This window comes from Phyllobates terribilis, unplaced genomic scaffold (genome assembly GCF_046119375.1).
Source record: "Phyllobates terribilis strain yellow unplaced genomic scaffold, ASM4611937v1 Scaffold_1__5_contigs__length_1240528914, whole genome shotgun sequence".
Lineage (NCBI taxonomy): Eukaryota > Metazoa > Chordata > Amphibia > Anura > Dendrobatidae > Phyllobates > Phyllobates terribilis.
This window is the reverse complement of record NW_027362761.1, coordinates 797,508,130-797,528,346: the sequence shown is the minus strand read 5'-3', so window position 1 is coordinate 797,528,346 and position 20,217 is coordinate 797,508,130. Positions and strand designations below refer to the sequence as shown.

General features: G+C 45.2%; 1 protein-coding gene across 1 annotated transcript in view; it reads right to left on the bottom strand.

Moving 5' to 3' along the window:
* PDE6B (phosphodiesterase 6B) overlaps positions 1-20,217 on the bottom strand; it is a 154,203-nt gene that overhangs the window by 45,981 nt on the left and 88,005 nt on the right. Inside the window, exons 16-18 of the mRNA XM_073655205.1 lie at positions 6,822-6,922; positions 2,222-2,329; positions 890-953 (exon numbers count right to left, since the gene is read on the bottom strand). Of these exons, the coding sequence (XP_073511306.1) occupies positions 890-953; positions 2,222-2,329; positions 6,822-6,922 (273 nt within the window). The remainder of the gene's footprint in view (positions 1-889; positions 954-2,221; positions 2,330-6,821; positions 6,923-20,217) is intronic.

Sequence of the window (20,217 nt, the reverse complement as noted above, 5' to 3'; positions counted from 1 at the left end):
GAAAACCATTTCCGGTGACTACCTCTTGAAGCTCATCAAGAGAATGCCAAGAGTGTGCAAAGCAGTCATCAAAGCAAAAGGTGGCTACTTTGAAGAACCTAGAATATAAGACATATTTTCAGTTGTTTCACACTTTTTTGTTAAGTATATAATTCCACATGTGTTAATTCATAGTTTTGATGCCTTCAGTGTGAATGTACAATTTTCATAGTCATGAAAATGCAGAAAAATCTTTAAATGAGAAGGTGCATCCAAACTTTTGGTCTGTACTGTATGTATTCATGTTAAATAAAATTGATATATATTTTTCTACATCTAATTATTTATTGGTGATTACGTTTTTTATAGTATACCTCTGTTTCTGTTTGGATTTACACTCTTCATGTTTGGTATACTGCATGTAGATCCCTTCCCTTTAACTGAATGGTGCCCTCCCATTATACACTTGTTGCAATCATGCACATTGCCACTCCATTCATTCTTATGGGAGTGCCGACCAGCAGTCGAGCTCAGTGCTCGGCTGTCTCTGGCAGGCCAGTTAAGAATGAATTGAGTGCCAGTTCCCATGATCAACCACTGATCCATTCACACAGGGCTCTTCAGAGCCCCGGTTCCCTGAATTAGTTGTGATCCCAGCAGTCGGACCTGCAGCGATTGTGAAATTATCCATAACCCTTTAAGCTTGTGCAACACTTAGTGACAGTAACTGTTATGAGTAATGTTCCTTACTAAGATGAGTAATAAAGTATAAAGACAGACAGACTTGCGATGTGGCATACATTGGCATACATTTTGGGGTTCTCTTCGGAAAGTTCTTCTGATGTATTCTTTCGACATATAGTTATGAACAGATACCAAAATATACAATATAAAATGATAGATATATGACCTTGCTCTGGACCTCCCACGGCTTTGTAATAGCAGATAAATCACATGCTGTCATCATCATAGCCCTATAACAGAAACATGATGGCAGTTATTTGTAGTGCTGTAGTAATACTATCATCTGTGACAAAAAGGTGAAAGCTAATTTTTACGAGTGGAAAATTACATGATTTTACTTCTGGTCTTTTCTGCTATCACCATAGTGCTCATTCACAAGGAGCTTTCAGCTGTACAATTCAACCATTTGAGAAAAGCAGTGTCTGCTAAGCTGTACGTATCCTTAGCATTGAGCATTGGCTCATGCACAGCTATCAATTCTGCAGATAACTGAAGTCTTTCTCCAGAATTTGAAAAAAATGATGTACTGACCAATTTCTTACATCACTATTTATACCATAATTTAATCTGTATTATGAACGTTGTTTAAAAAAAATCAAAATGCCATAATTACTGGATAATCGAAGAATGAAAACTACAGTTTGTCGCACAAATGCAAGCTCATAAACAGCTTGATTGATGGAAAAAAGATGAAGTTAAGTCTTAGAATATGGCAATAAAAATCATTTTTTTAAGTATTTTTTTTAAGCATTAAAACATAATAAATAGCTAGTTTGCTATAGGCATAAAAGGTATAAACCAGAAAATAATGTTGACATTATTGTTACTGCACAATGTGCCCCATAAAAACAATAGCGTAATTGCAGTTTATTTTTTAATTTCAGAAAAAAATTGGCCGGCTCTTCCAAAACAAGAAATAGGTGTGAACTGGTGCTTACTAGGAGCATATAAGACTCCATATAAGACTAACAAACAAAGTAGCACTCTGTAACGTTAAGTATGCGAACATGAAATATATGAAATTTGAATAGCATTACTGCTCTAGTAAATAGAAATAAATGAAAAATCTTAGCGCATATTTCTATTGCGCTAAGATTTCTCATTTATTTCTATTTTCTAGTACAGTAATGCTATTCAAATTTCATATATTTCATGTTCGCATATTAAGCGTTGCAGTGTGCTGCTTTGTTTGTTATTTATTTTTTATTTCCACCCACAAAGATTTATTTCCCATATTCTCATTTATTATTTGGTGAATTGGAAGAGAAAGGTTGAAAAAAAATTGGTTGATTCTTTAAAATGTCAAAGAGTAAATCTGACAGGAATTAAAGGATCAAAAAATATAAAACATTTTTACAGATGTTTAGTTACTATTTAAATATGTCAGAGCAGAACTAGGATATATACAATATAAGAATAACATAAAAGGTGGGTAGAGGCTGCTATTTATATGTGAACTGTGACTTATAAACAAGTAAACTTATGATAGCATACATACATAATGATTTCTTTTCTTGTTGTTTCAAGTGCCAAGTATTCGTTCCACTTCTGCGGGTCATCGTAAGTCTGACATTGATCAACAATTTTCTGGAACATTGTTCTCTTCCTGAAAAAGGAAACATTTTTTTACCTCTGGAATAAACATTTTTTTGCCACTAACGTCACTCAATATTATCAGTAAATAAGGTCATTGGAAATCCACAAATAATGTTCTGTTTTCTACCAGTACTGGTGTGCTTTTCATTGGATATATAGATTATATATATTAAATATATGGATGAATGTAGGTGAATAACTCTATATCTGAGTGTGTCTCCAGTGTAAATACTTGTACTGTGTTTCTGGTGGGGAAGACCTGGTAAGATCTACTTTAGGACATGTACACACTAAGGTATTAATTCAGTAAGACCACAGTTTTTCATACCAGTCTTGATGAGGGGTGGGATGGAGTGCAAGGCACCTGATTAATTAAGACTCACATGCCTCTTAATGAATCAGAGGAAGAAAAAATCCTGACAGCGCTCCCGTGGATGGATTGCAGGGATCCTCTTATAATTTAAAAATGAACCACCTTAATAAACCTCATACTCACGTGGAGGTCATTGTCGGGCTAGGACAGGAGTGCAACCACGTTACACCGATGAGCTGCAAACTGTTGGAAGGGATCTTCTAACACTGAGACTATTTTACCTGAGTTGTGCCTGGAACAGCACAACCTGTTCGGGTGAGCATTTATCATATTAAATCCCCCTATATTACTTGGATTTACTGCGCTTAGTTAGCACTTCCTCTTCTCCCAGTTTCTCTTTCTGCCAAGACAATTTTCTTAATGAATCAGGTGTGGCGTGAAGTGGAGTACGCCTACTCACAAATCTTACTTATTACTTATTTGTGGAATAAGAAATGCTGCTGCTGGCTATGAATTTGATGAGCATGATCACGATGCCCCATATCCCCCCCCTTTCCCTCCAAGACCTGCCCCTTTGTTGGAGTTGGTCAAAAATCGTGTGAAAATATCAAAAGTTGCAAAATGTTTGTGTTGCGCCCCTGCGGGTCCAGTTGCCACAGAGGTACTGCACCTCACACAGAGGTGTGGTACCCCACTCCCAGGTAAGGAAGGAATACTACCCACACACCTGCATCCAGCACTAAACCACTCCAGACCAGCAGACGGGGCAAGATGCACTTGGTCACGGCTGAGCCCTGTCCCTGGCTGGAGGGGGGGGACCAAAGGAGAGGGAACTATGTAGTGGGTGTGGGTGGAGGAAGCAGCAAAGAGGAGCACCCTATCAGAGGGTATAAGAAGAAGGGGAACCTTCTAGTAGGGGTTCAATCAGGGCTGTAAGCCCAGGAGGGAGGTCCTGATTGTGACAGGTCCAGACAGGAGGCGGGGCCCAGAAGAAGTAAGAAGAGACAAACATCTACCTCATCAAGTCCTATATACTGCCCTGGAGCTTAGCTCTGCCCGTGGAGAGCTGAACTATCTTTGCTGCGCCACCTTCAGCCCCAGTGGATCTGCACCGCAGCGGCGGCCCCATATAGCCGCATACCATGGGTGGCGTCACGAACATTATCCCCAAATCTTTATTGCCCCAATTGACTCTTCACTTTATTTGACTGCCGTGGGCCACGGACCAGGTCACTGCCACGGTGACTACCCTAATACAGGACCGGCCCGGCTACCGAGTACCCCACGGCCCAGGGGGCGCGTCATTTGCACAGACTCACGTTGCGCCAACATTTTGAGACTTATCAAAGATTTTTACACCCGAATTCAGGTGTAAACACTTTGATGAATTGGGACCCAAGTCATTTCGCTGTGTTTTCTGGAGTGGAAACTAAGGATTTGGAGACTTTCCATTCAGTTTCTGCTCATCTCAGCAAATAGACTCGGGCTGCAATCAGGGCTGCCTCCAGGAATTTCAGGGCCCCATACTGGCAAAATTTTCGGGCCCCCTTGAGACTCAGTCCAGGCTCCACCCTAGCTCTACCTCCACCCCAGCTCCGCCTTCACCCCTCAAACCTTCCACAGTCCCACCACCCACTCTTGGAATAACTCCACTTCTGCACCATGTCCTCACCAATCACACATTAACAGTTGCCATTGAACCATATCACATACATAGCCAGCAGCTTTTGTTTTGGCCAAAAGATTTTTTAAGCCACCACCACAACAAGGTAGTCTCTTCTGGCTGGGCCCTACTCTATTCTAACCTATTAAAAATTTCTTAAAATATCACACATTATTTACAGGAGCTCTGTACATAGTGTATAGTGTCCAGGTAATACAGTGATCACCAGTGACATTATACACAGGAGCTCTATATATAGTGTCAGTGTACAGGTAATACAGGGATCACCAGTGACATTATACACAGGAGCTCTGTACATAGTGTATAGTGTATGGGTAACACAGTGATCACCAGTGACATTATACACAGGAGCTCTGTATATAGTGTCAGTGTACAAGTAATACCGGGATCACCAGTGACATTATACATAGGAGCCCTGTGTGTAGTGTGTAGTGTGTAGTGTCAGTCTACAGATAACACACTGACTCACTGGTGAGGTCTCTAGTTGAAGTCCTTCATCCAGCACAGAACACCATCACTTCTTCCAGCCAGGACTCGTCTCTGCAGAAAATAACAGTTATCTAGAGCAGTTTCTAGAGCACATTCCCCATTTTTTCCCCAACTTCTACACTACACCAGATTAAGAAAATAAAGCGACATAGTGTTGTTCTGCACAGTAACACCCCCCCCCCCACTGGAAACAGTATCCTCAAAAATAAAATACATCACAGCAGTAATAATATCCCTTAAATAGCCCCTACAGTAATAATGTCCCACATCCTGCTCCCATATGTACTCCATTCTGGACCCTACATGTCTCATTCCTGGCACCATATGTCTTCATCCTGCCCTCATATGTTCTCCCTTCCTGGTCTCATGTGACTTCATCCTGCCCCGAGTTGTCTCCATCGTGCCCCCATATGTCTCCATCGTGCCCCCATATGTCTCCATCGTGCCCCCATATGTCTCCATTGTGCCCCCATATGTCTCTCCATTCTGCCCCATGTCTCTCCATTCTGCCCCATGTCTCTCCATTCTGCCCCATGTCTCTCCATTCTGCCCCATGTCTCTATTCTGCCCCCTTGTTGTCTCTCCATTCTGCCCTCATGTCATCTCCCATTCTGCCCCCATGTCATCTCCCATTCTGCCCCCATGTCATCTCCCAAGTAAAAAAAAAAAAGGTTTCTCCTTACCTGGCCGCCGGTCCAGCAGCGACTCTCCTTTGTCGATCTGTGGCACGGATGCCAGCCAGTCACAGGCCGGCAGTGATGTCATACGTCAGCGACGTGCACGCTGATGTCAGCTGTAGGCCTGTGATTGTCTGGCGGCTGTTAACTATAGCCATGCGGGAAGACTCCGGCAAGTCAATAGATTTCAAGTGAACGTGCATCCGAGGACGCAAGTTCAGTTTGCTGGGGCCTGGTGAGCAGAGGGGCCCCATCCGAGCCCCTCTGCTCACCAGGCTCCATACGCCAGTAAGAGCAGTAGTGCCCTGATGACGGCCCTGGCCGCAATTCATCAAAGTGCGTACACCAAAAAGCTGGCATAAAACACTTTGAAAAGACTTTTGTCATTTTCGTGCCAATTTAAAGTGGCTCTCCCAAAATGGGCAGAGCTGGGGAGGTGCCAGGGCAGGATTTCTTACATGTCCCTGGCTTGAGTAACATTTCTGGTGGGGAGCCCGTGGGCACATGCTACTGATAAGATGCAACAAATTTATTAAGTCGTCTGCTTCTCTTAATGAATTCAGCACATCTATTTGCTGTTCACAGCTTCTGAAAGCCAATATAGGAAACGCACATCTTAATGAAATGTGGCTTCTGCGTGCACATGCTCTAAAACTTTTTTTCAAGTATGGTATATATTAGTCAACTTTTATTAACATACTTTTAATTACTTTGCAATACAACCAACAACATTTCAGAATCTAAGGTAGATGAGTCAAGAGATAGTCAGTGAGATTATAGAGGGACAAAGAGCCACTGATAATGCAGATTGGAATTGGAATTAGATACCACTGTCATTTAGGAGGCTTTCAGTTACTGTACATATCTTTTCTGCTGGAAAAGTGAGGTTATGATTAGTTTCCTGCATATTTTAACTAAAGTATGACTCTGATTCATTAAGACTGGTGTTTCGTGAATCAGTCTTAATGAGGGGGTGCCCACTTTGGCTCCTCGCCAGCTCCACTCATTCTGGTGGCGATACTGCATTGAAAATGACAAAAGTCGCAAATTGTTTGAGCAACTTCATGTTGCACAAACATTTTGTGACTTCTTCACATTTTTTTAAGTCAGTTTTCTGGTGTAAACACTTTTATGAATCAGGGGGCCTATATGCTCAATCAGTCTTTGTAATTTAACTTACTAATAGGCTCAGTTTAGCATTAAAACAATACGCCTTGTACCAGTCTCTTGACGTAGCTGGGCATTTGTACCACAAAAAGTAAATCGAAAACAAAAAGTACCCTATCCACTATGATATAAGAAATAAACAGTACTTCCATGACTTCTTCAATCCACTCACTTGAAATAAAGAGCCAAATCTGTAGCTATGATTGCAATATCCATCAAGTGAATGACAAGTTCGTGCTGTCTTCTGTTAAGATTCTGGTAAATGTTCATGGACTGCCACAAAAAAACAGATTTTAGAGAATAATACATAAGTGTTTGTGTATGACGCTGTGACTGGATCAACCATTGCTTGAAGTGATGTAACTTTGATACACAGCGATACAAACAAATAGGCATTTTCAGTATGTGATTGTTGAAATGGGTTATAGAGTTTCAGGTACATAAGAGGGTTATTCAGGACTATTTGATTTTCTCTCATAAGGCTAAGAATTGACAGGCAGCCCCTAAGAATTGACAGGCGGTAGTCACTAACTGCCTGCCTCATCTGCCCCACGCTGGCTCAGCGATCACTGACCTCTCCTGCTGGTGATTCTGTTGCTTCACGCAACAGAGCAGCTCTTACTCTTCCCGGTTGCTCTGTAGACAGGGAGCCGGCTGTCAATCGGCATGACATCTGCAGCCATGCCTTGTCAACAGAGCATAGTGGAGAAGAAACAACTGCTCTGTTAACGTGACGTCACCGTAAACCGCTGAATCGACAACAGGATTGGTCCATGACTGCTCTGAGACGGCCGAGATGGACCCCGGGCACAATATGTTCTTAAGCCCATCAAAAAAAAATTAAATAGTCCCCGCTAACACCTTTAAAATGTAATCATTAAATACTGAAAAGTTTTGGAACCTTTTTACATAGGTTATGCATCAATTCCTTGTCATTTCAAGATCTTGATTTTATGACAGTGAATGGAAATTTTCACTGTTTTAACATTCAGTGCCTGAAAACCTATACTGATCAGAACCTTTAGGCACAATTATAAAGCTAATCAAGGATATCAGAGATTTTAGATGTTAATAAAAGCATGTTACCCATTAAAGTAAGACATTATAAGGATTGCTTTCAAGGCATCGAATATAAACCTGAATATTTGTATTCACCTACAATTGCAAATTTTAATCTGACCCATTTATAGTAGCAATTCAAATTATTCAGCCCCCTCTGTGAATTTGATTTAATAGCAAAAAAACAATCAAACAAGAAAAATGTAAATAGCTCAACACAACTAATATAACAAGCGGTTTCTCCAAATTCAACACTAAGGCCCTGATTCATTGAGATGTTTATCACTGACTAGTGGCGTAAAACACCTAAATAAGTCGCAATAGTTTTGCTAAACTTGGAAGTTGCTATTTCATTTTTTAGGGATGTGTGGTATATGAAAAAACGCAATTTTGACATTTTGATTCTTTTTCCCTTGCAGTTTCCATTTTGGTGACTCATACGGTTTGTAAGCGCCGTCCTACTCTTTGCGTGCACCAATCTGCTCCTCCCAGTGTCAAACCATCTCGCTGAGTTGCCTCGTGCAATACTTCCAGCACTGCTACATCCTCCTGTTGCTGAAGAGTCTCCACCCGGCTTTAGGGATGCACGGCCAGACTCTGCAGGAATTTAAAACCACTGTGTCCTACAAAGTTTTGCTTTTCTGGCCTATCCCCTGCCAGCAGTGGATATATTAGGCAGCATCTCCCTCCACACCTTGCCTGAGCTTTGGTCCTAGTTGCAGTTCATTACTAGTTTCCTGTCTAGGTGATTAATAGTTTTGACTCTCTTGTTACCGACCCGGCTTGTTTACTTGTTTTGTCTGATCTCTCCGCTCTTGACCCCGGCTTTGTAATTTGAACCTGTGCCCTCTGTCTTTGCCCTCTGTGCCTCGTATTTTTAATTTGACCCATTGGTTAGCTGATGCAGGTCCGGGCACTGCTCTGGAGTGGAGCTCAGTGACTACCCTAACGGCCCAAGCCTATCCTCACCATCAGAGCCTCTACAGGGTAAGCCCAGCCAGTGGCGCAACAGTGTCTATCATATGGGTTATTCAATTTTATATTTTGATAGACCGAACTTTTACAGACACAGTGATACCAGATATATATTGTTTTTCAATATTTAATAATAGAAAAGGTGAGTGATTAGAATTTTTTCATTTTTTTATATTTTTAGAAGCAATTTTTTTTCTTTTTCTACTTCATTCTTTTGTCCCATTAGGAAACTTGAACCTTTGATTGTTCGATTGCTTTTATTATATACTACAATACCACAGTATTGCAGTATATAGTGAAGACCTCAGGCTGTGGCTGAGCTTCTCAGGTGTACCAAGATGAAACTGGTGCGCATGAGCACGGGTGTGCATTCCAGGTAAATGCTGCTGTCAGAGATTGACATGAGGGTTTAATTAGTTAGCTGCAATTAGTTTTGCAGCTAATTAGCTAGCTGCAATCAGAGTTCAACTCTGGCCATTGATGATAGGTACAGATGCCAAATATGAATCAGGCATCTACATCATGTGGAGAGAGCTCTGCTCCTTATCCCTTCCCACAAATGGGCACCCCCACAATCACAGACATATATATCAATTTGCATTAACGGGAACCTGTTAGGTCCAATAATGCTGCTAACCTGGAGATATATGATTAATCTGCATGTTAACAGTTTTATGGAGGTGCCTGCCTGCTGTGCTGAAAATGCATCACCCGGGAGAAAATTAACTTTATTTCTCCTGGGAGCCGCTTGCTTTCAATCATGTAGGTGAAGGGGTGGGGACAGGGCCGGTTGCTGTGGGCCGGAACGGAGTTCTCTGTGCCCTGAAACCCCTCTTCTAAACAGAAGTCTAATTGGTGTGTGATGTGCTGTGGGGTTCTCTCTTTACTCGCTTGTAGTTTGGGAGTCCTTGTTGCCTCCCCATCCATGGGACTGAATGCAGCTACAGACATGAAAGGAAACCTTAGGTCAGGTTCAACAGGTTCAGCTTTACTGTGCAAGTCGGATACATGTTGTTGCCGCATACAGAGTGAGACAGAATCCTTTCCAGATGATGTTTCCTTTGTCCAATGTACTATCAGTCCTTGCCTCTGTTCTGCCTGACCTGCCCCCACCTCAACGTCCTCTGTTGGTACTAGGGATCTTCTATCTGGCATAACAGCTTCCATGAGACCCACCATCTTTCCCTCTCGCTGAGACCTGCCCGACATCTTCCTTATAGGAGAAACAGAGACATGACACACAATGCCACTTCTAGGCTGTAGACCAAAGTCTGCCCCGGCATCCTCATGAAGATTCAGATATGTCCTCATACTGTTTGGAGACTTGACACTGACAGAACCCTTTAGCCTCTGCTGCATTCATTGTCTTGGAACCCGTTGACACTGTCACTATCTAACACTTCCTCAGAACTCCACTCTCAAACTTGGCTCTCCTAGATTCCTAAACTCACTAAAACAGGAAGTGCTTTCCTTATTAACTGATCTAACCCCTCCCAATTAGATGGCTAGACTCAATGTGTTAACTGTATACTACCCTGTGTTGTGCAAACTATATCCCTATCCTTTGTAATGGTTCCCCTAGAGAACAGACCTCCCCCATTCCCAGGGACGGCCTTGAGGATAAAACCTCCAGAAAAAACGCGACCAAACCAGCCATAAGGATAAAACACAACACTCTTTATCAAATATATAATCATAACATGCACACATATCATACTTTACATTAACTCTTTGTTGACACGACATCTTCGTCTACCCCCTTACATCCCCCCATGGCAAAATATGGCTAACCCCGGCCATCAAACTGTATAATCAGAGAAACAAGACACATAAAAAGAAATTTCACACAAAACAGTCCAAACCCCTCTTTTATTCTCCCATGCACGATGTCCTCATCTCAGCCTACGATGTCCATCAGCAACTGTCGGTCACATAGGCTGAGTGACCCGACCGAAGTGTCCATGTTCCTTATTGATGGGGCAACAGGCCTCCATGTAGCAACTGCCTACCGAGAAACAAAAACTGGAACACTTGCTGAGTCTGGATAACACTGACTCAGGGAATGGCCTCTAGAACATGGCCATACAGGAAAACAGGAGAAAAAGGAATACCTGGGAACACCTGGAAAAATCCACTATTTTTTCTTCTTTTTCCAGGATTCCCAGGTGTTAGGGGATGGAGGTCTGTCCCACCTCCATAGTTGGTTTGAGTGCCTCTGCCGTCCTTGTTCACTTTCTAGCAGCCCAGTCCCAGATACAAAGATCTGCGCTGAGGCATTACTGGTCAGGCAGATGCTGGTACCTGTACCGGCCACAAGGAAAACTTAGGCTCCAAGGCGTTGGTTACCTTCGACCTGAATGGGAGATTAAGTACTGACACTCATTTTCTTCTGTGCTGTTTCCAGTCCCATGAACATCGGTTATGAAGATGGGTGCCGGCGCTGGTGGCGGTGGGATCGTCCAAAGTCCGCCAATTCTTCCCATTTAGCAATCTCCTCATTGGAGGCTGGCCGTGTGACACCCACGGCATATCAGCCCTTCCTGAACCACACCTTGCAAAAGTGCACTTTCTCCCCGACGTATAGACTGTGGAGATGGTAGGGTAATGTTTCTCTCTTGACCATCACCCGATTGACGTACTGCTTGTCTCCCGTCCCCTACTCATTAATGAATCCATAACCTTTTTGGTAGTTAAAGTTAATGACCCGACCCTTGGTGCATTGTTCTTCAAAGGCTGCTCTTTTTGGGCCTGACAGCCATTCCCTGACTAAAGCATCAATCCGGATGAGTTCCTCCACAATGTATGGGAGCTCCCGCGGCTACTAGGACCCAGGGAATGCCAGCCTCTCAGGTATTGTGGGGTCCCACTGTCCTTTGTACCAGACAAAGGTCACAATTTGAGCCCATTTCAGGAGGTGTGGGGACAGGTAGCAGGGCTTCCTCGTCCTCTTTACCCTCGGCCTCTGGGGACAGGTCGGAAGGCCCAGCAGGGGTACACTGACCTGAGAATGATACATCCTCCAAGACTGTCATTCAGCCCTCCTCCGGCATCCGGCTCCAGTAGACCAACCGGACCTCATGCTGGATCAGGACTAACTGCAGCTGCGGCGTTGACTCCCACTGAATCGCCACTGATAATGGTGACTCCAGTTCCTCGGCCTCACTGAAGATGCAGCGGCCCCTGGGGTAGTTATGAAGATGGTCTCTTCATTGGAAGATGTATCCATCTTTTCTGTGGTTTTGTAACCACTGTATTCTCGGCTTATCTTCAGTGAAGCTTCTCTCGTGTCCTCATGGCACCGATGCTGGAAGCAAAATGGCACCGGCGAGTCACTTCCGATGCGCTTTACACTCGGCTGACTCCACCCTTCCTACAGTCTCACCAATGACGTGGCCGACACCTCCGCTGTCACTCCCTGCGACTCCCCCTCTAGACACGCCCTCTACTCTCATCATCTCTTACCAGCTGAGCCTTCTCTCTTCCTGGATCGCGCCTCCTTCTGCGCCACTCCACCTTTTCTGGGCTGGATCTTGGATCTGGTGCACCTCTTTAGGAGAGATACTTTATGGCATTTGCGCAGTAATGGCTTTCTTCTGACGACCATGCAGCCCATTTTTCTTCAAGTGCCTCCTTATTGTGCATCTTGAAACAGCCAAACTGCTAGTTTTCAGAGAGTCCTGAATTTCAGCTGATGTTATTTGTGGGTTTTTCTTTGCATCCCGAACAATTTTCCTGGCAGTTGTGACCGTGGTTTGGTTTTTACAGAGCCCCTGATTTTCCATTTGTTAATCACAGTTTGAACGCTGCTGACTGGCATTATCAATTCCTTGGATATCTTTTTGTATCCCTTTCCTGTGTTATACAGTTCAATTACCTTTTCCTGTAGATCCGTTGACTATTCTTTTGCTTTCCCCATGACACACAATCCAGAAACGTCAGTGGCTGGATGAAAGATGCAAGAGTCTGTTTGGATCCCAGAAACTCACTCAGCTTTTATGCACACACACTGATGATGCAGATGTATTGACATGTGCCTGTTCCCATTTCGGAGCATCCTCTGCACTAGTGTTGAACCGAGACCATAGCTGAATCCTCTTTAGATTATGGTCCTTAAACTTGCTGACCATTCTTGGATGTTCTGAAGCCATTATCACAACATTTGAACCTCTTTCTTTGAAGTTATTCATAATTCATTAAATGGTTGATTTACGGGCAATCTGAAAGAAGCAATAGCTTGCCTGTAAAGCCCTTTTAATGAAAAGCAATGATAACTGCACTTGTTTCCTTGGAAGTAACATGGTCAACAGAAGAAAACAATGATTTCAAACACCAGCCCTCTTTTAACCCCTGAAATACACATGACATACTGCCTGTCATTATGATCCTCCTGGATGTGTAGGGGTACATGCTAAGTGAGATAGAGGAGTGCAGACTGTGACCGTGGTTTCAGTTATATTTAGCAGTTCTGATGCACTGCTATGTATAGCACAAGTGATCATACAATCGCTTGTCCCTTAGGGGACTATTGAAAAAAAGGAAAAAGTAAAAAAAATGTTTTTAAAAATATGAAACAAAATAAAATAACACAAGTTTATGTGGCGCCCCTGAGGGTTCAGTCGCCACAGAGGTACTGCACCTCACCCAGAGGTGTGGTGTCTCCTTCTCTCAGGTAAGGAGGGAGTGCTGCCCGGAACCTCAACACCTGCATCCAACACTACACTGCTCCAGGCCGGCTGGAAGGGCAAGATGCATGTGCACAGTGCTGAGCCCTGTCCCTGGCTGGAGTGGGGGGAACCCAAAGGTAGGGGGAACCAGTAGTGGGTGTGGGTGGAGGAAGCAGTTTGGGGGAGCACCATTGTAGGAGATATAAAAAGGGAAGCCATCTTAGGGTGGCAGAGCAGTCAGTGAGAGGAGAAAGTGAAGACAGTCAGGGAGCAGAGTCTCTTAGGAGCTCTGCTCCACAAGTAGGGCTTAGTGCTAGAGGCCCAGGAGGGGAGCAGAGGAGGAAGGCTCCGATCTATAGAAGGGATCCCAGGGGGTACGGCGAGTGCAGGACGGCACCCGTACGCCCCGAATCTTTCAGAAGACAGAGGGATCAGGCCGCAAGAAGGGGACCGCCCCCTGGACCAGCCGTGTTACTCCAGGTCTCGGATGGAAAAACCGGAGGCTTCTGGCTTTTATAGTTCAGTTGCCAAAGCCTCATTCTAATCTCCGTAAGGGTCAAGCAGGTCCGGGAACTCGAGTTAGACCGGAGGGACTTCAGAGCACCCGAGCGGGACTGAGAGTGGGGAAGCGCCGGGCAGGAGGGAGAAGACCCAGCGTGAAGTCGGTCTAGAGAGGAACATAAGAAAGCGGGGTTCCGTCAGGTGCTCCTAACCTACCTGAGGAAGAGCTGAACCCCCGGTCTGGTGAACGCAGTGCGACGTGGGAGGCTGTAAGCTGGACAGTGCAACCTGAGGAGCTTAACAACTGTGAGTAAAGACTCGGATAACTGCACCGCACTGCCTCTGTCCCTTATTTAAGCTGCGCCATCTTTCCTCCTGCACTACAACACCCAGTGCAACCAACTATATCTACACTGCCCTGGAGCTAGCTCTTCCTGTGGAGAGCTACACCATCCCTGCTGCAGTAACATCAGCTTCAGAGGACTGCTCAGCAGCGGCAGCTCCCTTTGGCCGCATTCCACAGGTGCCGTCACGAACACTTCCTAGAACTACAAACCCCTTACAAATATCATTCACCCTTTTTGTTGACCGCCCTGGGCCACAGACCGGGCCAGCCGCCGTGATATCTCCCACCAGCATCCATAGGCCCGGCTGCCGAGTACCCCACGGCCCTGGGACGCGCGTCATTTATATCACCCCCATTAAAAATAAAACAATTAAAAAAAAATACACATATTTGATATCTCTGCGTTCTTAAAAGTCTGTTCTATCAAAATATAAAGTAAATTAATCCAATCGGTAAATGGCATAATAAGAAAAGAATCAAAGCCCCGGAATTACGTTTCTTGTCAGCCGCAGCATTGCAATAAAATGCAATAAGATGTGATTGAAACATCATATCTACCTTAAAATGGTATCAGTAAAAACATCAGCTCAAGGTGCGAAGAATAAGCCATCATACAGCCTTATATCCCAAAAAAACAAAGTTACTTACCAGTAAGTGGATTTCTCAGAGCCCATGACGGCATCAAGGAGAGCGGAGATCCGCCCTTCAAGGACAGGATACTTACAGATAAAAAGGGCGGTACCTCTCTCCCGCATCATTTGTTTACAGAGCATGAGAGGACCACCAGGTTAATAACACAATATACCACATTATTATGATGCTTAATAGGAACACCGTGTGACTACATATAAAACATAAAGGTAAGTGTACACACCAACGCGTGAAGGGAGGGAATGTACGGGTGCCGTCATGGGCTCTGAGAAATCCCGTTACCGGTAAGTAACTTCGTTTTTCTCCTTCCCCCATGACGGCACCAAGGAGAGAATTGCAGAGAAGTGCATTGCTAGGACCACTGCCTCCAAGACCCTCCTACCGAAAGTAAGGTCAGAGGAATAGGTTAGGTGCAGCAGATAGTGGTTAGAGAATGTAGAGGGGGAAGACCATGTGGCGGCTCTACATATCTGTTCTATCGATGCGCCAGCTTTTTCTGCCCAGGAAGCTGCTACTGCTCTTGTCGAGTGAGCCGTCAGATTCTTTGGGATAGTTTCCCCACTTGCGGAGTATGACAGGATGATGACGTCTCTTATCCACCTTGCCAACGTACTTTTAGAGGCTTTCCGCCCCTTCTGCTACACCTGAAAGCACACAAAAAGCCCTATCCTTCCTATGCTTCTGTGTGGCTGCTAGGTACTGAATCAGGCACCTCCTAACGTCTAGAGTGTGCAGGTCCCTTTCGCTTTTATTCTTGGGATTTGGGCAGAAGGACGGAAGGGAAATCTCCTGGGTTCTATGAAAGCGTGACGCTACTTTTGGAAGGTAACCTGGGTCTATCTTAAGTATAATCCTATCATCTAGGATTTGTGTAAAGGGGGACCCCGCTGACAAAGCCTGAATATCGCTAACTCTCCGTGTTGATGTAAGGGCTACCAAGAGTGATGTTTTCAGGGAAAGGATTCTCAAGGGTGCCTCTGCCAAGGGTTCAAAAGGTGATTTGGTTAGGGCCTTAAGAGCTAAGTTTAAATCCCAGGGAGGAAGATTCCGAGAGGGGACGGACCTAGCTCTAGCCGCCGCATTGATGAATCTGGCTATCCACCTATTCTTGGCCAAATCACAACTGTCTAAGGCCCCTAACGCTGCAACTTGGACCTTCAAAGTACTTGTGGCTAGGCCCTGTTCCAACCCTTTCTGAAGAAATTCTAGAATAGCTGACAGCGCAACTTTACCATCAAATCTAGAGCCAGAAAATTAGAGGAATTTCGTCCAGGTTCTCCCATAAAGCTTGATAGTTACGGGCTTCCTACCTAGTAGTAATGTGGAAATTAAGTTCGGAGAGAACCCTCTATCCCCCAGGAGGTTCCTCTCAAATTTCATGCTGTCAAATGTAAATTTTTGTCCTTGAGGATGAAGGACCGGCCCCTGAGACAGAAGATTCGGGAGCTCCGGAAGCACCCAGGGGTCTGAGATGGACAACATCCTCAGCCAAGAAAACCATGGCCTGTTTGGCCAGAAAGGAGCTATGAGGATTACTCTTGCTTCGTCCTCCCTGATTTTCCTCAGAACGGCCGGAATTAGAGCAATCGGAGGAAAAGCATAGGCAAGAGGGTGACTCCACGGGATCATGAAGGCGTCTACTGCTAGTGGGTTCCCCCTGGGGTCTAGAGAGCAAAACTCGACTACCTTTCTGTTCTGGCTGTGGCAAACAGATCTATGGTAGGACGCCCCCATGCCTCTATTATTTGATCGAAAACCTTCTGATTTAGCTCCCACTCGCCCTGCTTCAGCTGAGTCCGGCTTAGAAAATCTGCTCTGTGATTTTCTATTCCCTTTATATGGAGTGCTGACAGGGACCCTGGCTTTCGGCCAAAAGGAAAATAGCTTCTGTCACCTACATCAGAGGACGGGACCGGGTACCTCCCTGGTGATTGAGATATGCCACCACTACCCGGTTGTCCAAGAGCACTCTTACGTGGTGACCTCGCAGAGTGTCCAGGAATTCTACGAGGGCAAACTTCACCGCCAGGAGCTCCTTCATGTTCGAGGATATGGATCTTAGGGACCCTGTCCAGCGACCCTGGGCTAGCTGGTCATTTAAGTGGGTGCCCCAATCCCTGGGGCTCGCATCTGTGGTCAGTATCTGAGTGACTGGAGTTACCCATGGGACACCCCGGACTAGATTGTCTGACTCCACCCACCATCCTAAGGAAAGTGTGGTTTTTAATGATAAGGTTAGCCGACTTTCTAAGAGCCCTCCTAGAGAGTTTCCAGCCTCTAATATTTCCCACTGCAATTCTCTTGAATGTATCTGGGCCCACTGAATGGCCGGGAAACAGGCAGTCATGGAACCCAGGAAGGACATGGCTTTCTGCAGGGTCATACTTGGGTAACCCTCTATCCAAGACACCTGGCTTATAAGGTTTATGGATTTTCCCTGCCGGGAGGCGGCACTCCTGATTTATTGAATCCAATATAATGCCCAGATATTCCTGCACCTGACCTGGTTCGGTTCTGGACTTTTCCAGATTCAAAAGCCAACCTAAGCTCCTTAGGGAACCCATGACCTTCTCTAGTTGAGTTCTGCAATGCTGGAATGAGCTCCCTATTATCAAAAAATCGTCCAGATATGGGACGACCAGGATATTCTGCTCCCTCAGGTGTGCCATCACCTCCACGATTATTTAGGTGAATACCCTTGGGGCAATGGCCAGGCTGAATGGGAGGGAAGTATATTGATAATGCTTGACCACACCCCCTATAGGGTCCGCCACCCTGAGGAACTTCCGGAAATCTCTGTGGATGGGGACATGATAATAGGCATCCTTCAGGTCCAGAACCGCCATGAAGCAGTACTGAAAGAGCATTTTCACTGATGACTTTATTGTCTCCATCTTGAAGGTCTGAAGCTTTAACAGTTTGTTTAATTTTCTCAGATTTATGATAGTCCTGAAAGTCCCGTCCGGTTTCTTCCTCAAAAACAGAGGAGAATAGAAACCCTCGCCCTGCTCCCCGGTAGGCACCTCCTGAAGGACTGCTTTTTCTATCAGAGTCCGAACTTATTGCTCTAGTGCTAACTGCTCTTCGCATGAGGACCTTTTGGAAGTTATCATGAAGTTTGGATGAGGGACTGAAAGGAATTGGAATTTTAGGCCTGATTTTATTAGGTCCAGGATCCATGGGCTGTTTGATATATTTTCCCAGGCCAGGAGAAACCCAGACAACCTTCCCCCCACCTGGGGCGAACCTTCATTGGGAGGGCTTCTTATTGTCGTTGGGGGGTCTATTGAACAGGAAGCCTTTGGTCCTCCTCCTACCGTCTTCATATCTATCCTTGTCCCTGGGGATAGGAAAGCGCTTTTTGCTATCTCCCGCCTTACCCAAGATATCATCAAGGGTAGGCCCAAACAAAAATTCCCCCTCACAGGGGATGGAGCATAACCTTGATTTCGTTTGTAGGTCCCCTGGCCAACACTTAAGCCAGAGGGCCCGCTGGGCTGCATTAGAGAAGCCCGCTGCCATAGCTGCCAACTTGACAGAGTCAGCCGAAGCATCTGCTAGAAAGGCAGCAGCCCCCTTCATTAAAGGTATGGAGTCTAATATTGCCTCCCTATGTGCTTTCTCTTTAAGCTGAGACTCTAAATGATCTAGCCAGACCATTAACGATCTGGTGGTACAGGTGGCAGCTACCGCAGGTTTAAGACCTCCTCCCGCGGCCTCTCATGAACCTTTAAGAAAGGCGTCCGCCTTTTTGTCCATGTGATCTTTTAGTACCCCCATGTCTTCAAACGGAAGGTAGAATTTTTTGGATGCTTTAGCAATTGCTACATCTAATTTTGGCGCTTTCTCCCAGAACGAGCAAGCCAGGTCATCAAAGGGGTATTTTCTTTTCGGGTATAAAAGGCCTTTCTTTTCTGGTCTTTTCCATTCTTTTTTAATCAAAGAATGAACCTTCTCATTAAGAGGGGAAGACCTTTTCTTTCTCTGCTCTAGACCCCCAAACAATGTCCTGGACAGACATTTTGGGATGAGGATCTACCAGACCCATGGTGGATCTAAGGGCTTTGATAAGACTATCCGTTTCTTCAATGGGAAAACAACTACGTCCCCTTTTCTCCCAGGATGAGGATGAGGATGAGCCTGATGAATCCGAGTCCGTACCGACCTTGTCTGGGCTACTAGAATCAGACTCTGTAGGCACGTTTTTAGATTTCCTCAGTTTCTTCCCGTGAAGGGATCTAACGGTGTCCTCCACCTGGGTTTTAATTATAGACCTCAGTTCTGCGGCAAATTTAGGGGTTTCCTCGCAGATCGTTTTCTCTATACAACAGCCGTAGAGTTTTTTTCGCCCAAGTAGGGGGTAAATTCTCTGCGCAAAGAGCACAGGTTCTGTGCTTGGTTTTTCCTATACTTTTTCTTCCCTAAGAGAGAAGAGAAAGAGAGGGGACCCCAATTATTAGCCGAACTTTCACGAAGATCACTTACCCAGTGAATGAAGAAGGGGTACCGGGCTGTCAGGAGGAACCATATCCATAGGGGGGTTCCCTCTCAAAGTGGATGCTGCGCTGGAGCCTTTACTGCGCTGGGATGTTTTGCCCGAACGACTGCTCCCACTGTTCCCATGCTGACGTGAAGCGCATCCTTCTGTCTTGCTTGCTGCTGCTGCGGCGGTAATGGAGACTCAGGCGACAGAAGCTGCAACTCCCCAAGCTCCTGCTCACTCATAATGCCAGCTAACATGAGCAGTAGCTACTGGTGCTAATTGCTCTTTTTAATGCTTCCAGATACTCTCCCCTCCCCGCACTGCCGTATCTGGGCGTCCGCGCCTGCACACACTGGAGCTTCCAGTAATGCATTGCGGCGCAATGTCATAAGGCGGTTCCCCTGGCGCGCACACCACCGGAAGTCCCGCCTGCACCACGAGGAGATGCTTCCTGCGCTGGGAAGAGGGGAGGAAGCTGCAGATACCTCTGGGTTCGGCTCCCTCCTCTTCAGGCTGAATCGCCCCACTCACCCTAGAGGCCCTCTGACCCCAGCGGTGGTGCTTATGGGCGCCGCACTAGCCGAGGCAGGGAAGGGGTTGACTAGTCTGCTTTTATAACTGATATCAGTTTCATTGTATTTTTTAACGCTTTCTCCTGAGCTAAGGAGAAGATCACTGAAATTAAGTAAGCAGTTCATTATGTGGCAGGGCTGAACTTCAGTGCAAATGGGGTGTTTGTGATTAAGTTCATTTTCATAGCAAGGAAAGACTGCATTTTTTTGCAATTCATCTGATCACTCTTAATAACATTCTAGCGTTAATGTAAATTGCTACTATAAAAACTGAAGCAGCAAGCTTCGTGAAAACCAAAATTTGTGCCGGTCTCAAA